The sequence below is a fragment of the Myotis brandtii genome, unplaced genomic scaffold, assembly GCF_000412655.1.
Source record: "Myotis brandtii unplaced genomic scaffold, ASM41265v1 scaffold986, whole genome shotgun sequence".
In the NCBI taxonomy this organism is placed as follows: Eukaryota; Metazoa; Chordata; class Mammalia; order Chiroptera; family Vespertilionidae; genus Myotis; species Myotis brandtii.
In genome coordinates, this window is record NW_005372102.1 from 2,993,401 (window position 1) to 2,997,053 (window position 3,653).

General features: G+C 69.5%; 1 protein-coding gene across 1 annotated transcript in view; it reads left to right on the plus strand.

Annotated features, from left to right (window-relative positions):
* The window catches only part of DGKQ (diacylglycerol kinase, theta 110kDa), an 11,341-nt gene that overhangs the window by 4,585 nt on the left and 3,103 nt on the right, over window positions 1–3,653 (plus strand). The window contains exons 10-13 of the mRNA XM_014533464.1: window positions 79–117; window positions 548–663; window positions 3,204–3,355; window positions 3,526–3,649. Coding sequence (XP_014388950.1) covers window positions 79–117; window positions 548–663; window positions 3,204–3,355; window positions 3,526–3,649 — 431 coding nt within the window. The remainder of the gene's footprint in view (window positions 1–78; window positions 118–547; window positions 664–3,203; window positions 3,356–3,525; window positions 3,650–3,653) is intronic.

Genomic DNA, 3,653 nt, shown 5'->3' on the forward strand with positions numbered 1-3,653 from the left:
CACAGTGGCTGGGCTGCCTGGACAGCCTGGGCCCTGCTCTGCGAGGCCTCCACCTCCCTGACCCGCCTGTCTTTGCAGCCGGGCTGGTGACCCTGAGCCACGTGTACTCCGCCCAAGGTGAGCGCCCCACCCTGGTCAGAGGCCAGAGGTCGCTCCCTGCGGTTAAAGGGAAAGCCCCGCCCCTCGGCCGTGTGAGCCGCGGGGGAGGGTCACGTGGTTTGTTCCCTGGCCCTCGGGGGTCGTGCTTTGCTAAACCATGACCGAGGCCAGAACGCTGCCATCCTGCCCCTGGAGTCACATCCTGGTCACGGAAAACCTCACATCTCCCAGAAACGAAGTGGGCTCGTCCCCCGAGGGTCCCAGGGGCTTGGGGGCCGGGGGGTGGGGGTTGTTCCGTCCTGCGTCCCGAGGGCCTCCCTCACCTCCACCCACAACATCCTGGCCCTCTGTGAGGCTCGGGGGGGCGGGGGGGCTGCACCCTCTGGACGCCCTTGGGTGGGCTGACCTGAACCTGGCGTGGCCTGAGCTCACAGCCCACCTGCCACAGGCGCCGTGGTGCTGGATGTGGCCTGCTTCTCCGAGGCCGAGCGGCTGTACATGCTGGTCAGGGACACAGCTGTGCACGGCCGGCTGCTGACCGCCCTGGTGCTCCCCGACGTGCTGGTGAGTGGAGCTGGGCCTGGGGGATGTGGCTTCCACTACTGGTTTATCTAATGCTTGGGCGTCTGCCGCATAAGCCTGATTCACACCTGTGAGAGGCCTCCATGGACCAAGAGGACTTGTCCCTGGGCCTGGCCCCCCTGCCCGTGCCTTTGGCTGCCTTAGCCAGCAGGTGGCACTCTCTAACCAGACACCGTCCTGCAGACCCAGCACTGCCAGAGGAGGGTGCCTGGAGGGGGGTGGCTGGAGGAGGGTGCCTGGAGGAGGGTGGTGGAGGAGGGGGCCTGGAGGAGGGGTGCCTGGAGGAGGGGGGTGGAGGAGGGTGCCTGGAGGAGGGTGGTGGAGGAGAGTGGCTGGAGGAGGGGTCCCTGGAGGAGGGTGGTGGAGGAGGGGTGCCTGGAGGAGGGGGGTGGAGGAGGGTGCCTGGAGGAGGGTGGTGGAGGAGAGTGGCTGGAGGAGGGGTCCCTGGAGGAGGGTGGTGGAGGAGGGGTGCCTGGAGGAGGGGGGTGGAGGAGGGTGCCTGGAGGAGGGTGGTGGAGGAGAGTGGCTGGAGGAGGGGTCCCTGGAGGAGGGTGGTGGAGGAGGGGTGCCTGGAGGAGGGGGGTGGAGGAGGGTGCCTGGAGGAGGGTGGTGGAGGAGAGTGGCTGGAGGAGGGGTCCCTGGAGGAGGGTGGTGGAGGAGGGGTGCCTGGAGGAGGGGGGTGGAGGAGGGTGCCTGGAGGAGGGTGGTGGAGGAGAGTGGCTGGAGGAGGGGTCCCTGGAGGAGGGTGGTGGAGGAGGGGTGCCTGGAGGAGGGGGGTGGAGGAGGGTGCCTGGAGGAGGGTGGTGGAGGAGAGTGGCTGGAGGAGGGGTCCCTGGAGGAGGGTGGTGGAGGAGGGGTGCCTGGAGGAGGGGGGTGGAGGAGGGTGCCTGGAGGAGGGTGGTGGAGGAGAGTGGCTGGAGGAGGGGTCCCTGGAGGAGGGTGGTGGAGGAGGGGTGCCTGGAGGAGGGGGGTGGAGGAGGGTGCCTGGAGGAGGGTGGTGGAGGAGAGTGGCTGGAGGAGGGGTCCCTGGAGGAGGGTGGTGGAGGAGGGGTGCCTGGAGGAGGGGGGTGGAGGAGGGTGCCTGGAGGAGGGTGGTGGAGGAGAGTGGCTGGAGGAGGGGTCCCTGGAGGAGGGTGGTGGAGGAGGGGTGCCTGGAGGAGGGGGGTGGAGGAGGGTGCCTGGAGGAGGGTGGTGGAGGAGAGTGGCTGGAGGAGGGGTCCCTGGAGGAGGGTGGTGGAGGAGGGGTGCCTGGAGGAGGGGGGTGGAGGAGGGTGCCTGGAGGAGGGTGGTGGAGGAGAGTGGCTGGAGGAGGGGTCCCTGGAGGAGGGTGGTGGAGGAGGGGTGCCTGGAGGAGGGGGGTGGAGGAGGGTGCCTGGAGGAGGGTGGTGGAGGAGAGTGGCTGGAGGAGGGGTCCCTGGAGGAGGGTGGTGGAGGAGGGGTGCCTGGAGGAGGGGGGTGGAGGAGGGTGCCTGGAGGAGGGTGGTGGAGGAGAGTGGCTGGAGGAGGGGTCCCTGGAGGAGGGTGGTGGAGGAGGGGTGCCTGGAGGAGGGGGGTGGAGGAGGGTGCCTGGAGGAGGGTGGTGGAGGAGAGTGGCTGGAGGAGGGGTCCCTGGAGGAGGGTGGTGGAGGAGGGGTGCCTGGAGGAGGGTGCTGGCAGCCAGCCCGGGACGAGGGCAGGGTGAGGGGTCCCCAGGTGTCTGCACCTGCCCTGCCCCTGAGGGTTCAGGGGAAGCAGTGACAGCTGTGACCTGAGCGTGACCAAGTGGGCGATGCCTGCAGGTGCCCACTGCCCCTCCCCCTGAGCTGGCTCAGGACAGGATGCCCACCAGCCCTGGGCAGAGCTGGCTGATGCTGACTCGCACTGCCCTCCCGGGAGCCTCCTGCCCGGTGAGCAGAGAATGGTGCTGCAGGCAGCTCTGCCGTGGGTCACACGTCACCCCAAGTGTGTTCTTGGCTACGGAGTTAGCGCCCAACCTGTATGTCTCAGCCAGCAGCCACCTCACTGTGGGGACCCCAGCCCCCCGACTTGCCTTGCCCAGGGACCCCGGCCTCCTGCCCGCTGTCTCCTGGGCACTGTGTTGTGGAGATTGGGGAGGAGGGCTTCGTCCTGACCTTGCGGGGAGGGAGGTGTGTGGTCGCCCGGGAACTGGGCTCCTGGCTGCTGTGTGGTGGGCGGGGTCCTGGGAGCTGCGGCCTCCCAGGCTGCACCAGGAGGCTCTAGAGGGGCAGGTGCAGCTGGGCTGTGCTGCCTGGACGAGGCAGTGGGTGAGGTCTCGGGTCGTGTCAGCGGCTGGGCCTCGGCCTGAGAGCTAGAGCTCCAGGCTGCCGCTGCGGTGCCCCCTCTGCCTCCGGTGGCCCAGAGGTCAGTGGCGAGCGGGGATGCTGTGTGGCCCCCTGGGCCCTTTCCTGGGGAGGGGGCTGCTCCAGGTGGGCTCAGGCCAGCTGGGCTGAGGGGTGGGAGAAGCCACTGCCCAGGCAGCGAGGTGGGGAGACACCTGCCGTAACTCGGCCCCCATCTCTCAGCACACGAAGCTGCCCCCAGACTGCTGCCCCCTCCTCGTGTTTGTGAACCCCAAGAGCGGAGGCCTCAAGGGCCGGGACCTGCTCTGCAGTTTCCGGAAGCTGCTGAACCCTCACCAGGTCTTCGAGCTGACCAACGGGGGGCCTCTGCCTGGGTGAGTCTGGTGGGGGCCGGCACAGGCCCTGCGGGGGGCTCTCACACCTGTCGACGGGCCGGTGGGACAGTTGGGGTTCGGTGTCTCGGGTGGGGGTGAGCTGCAGCCCCATTGGCCGCCGGGCCCCTCCTCCTGCCTGTGGCAGACGGTCCCCGCCTCCCTCCCTCCAGGCTCCACGTGTTCGCCCAGATGCCCCGCTTCCGGGTGCTGGTGTGTGGAGGGGACGGCACCGTGGGCTGGGTGCTGGCGGCCCTGGAGGAGATGCGGCACCAGCTGGCCTGCCCAGAGCCTCCTGTGG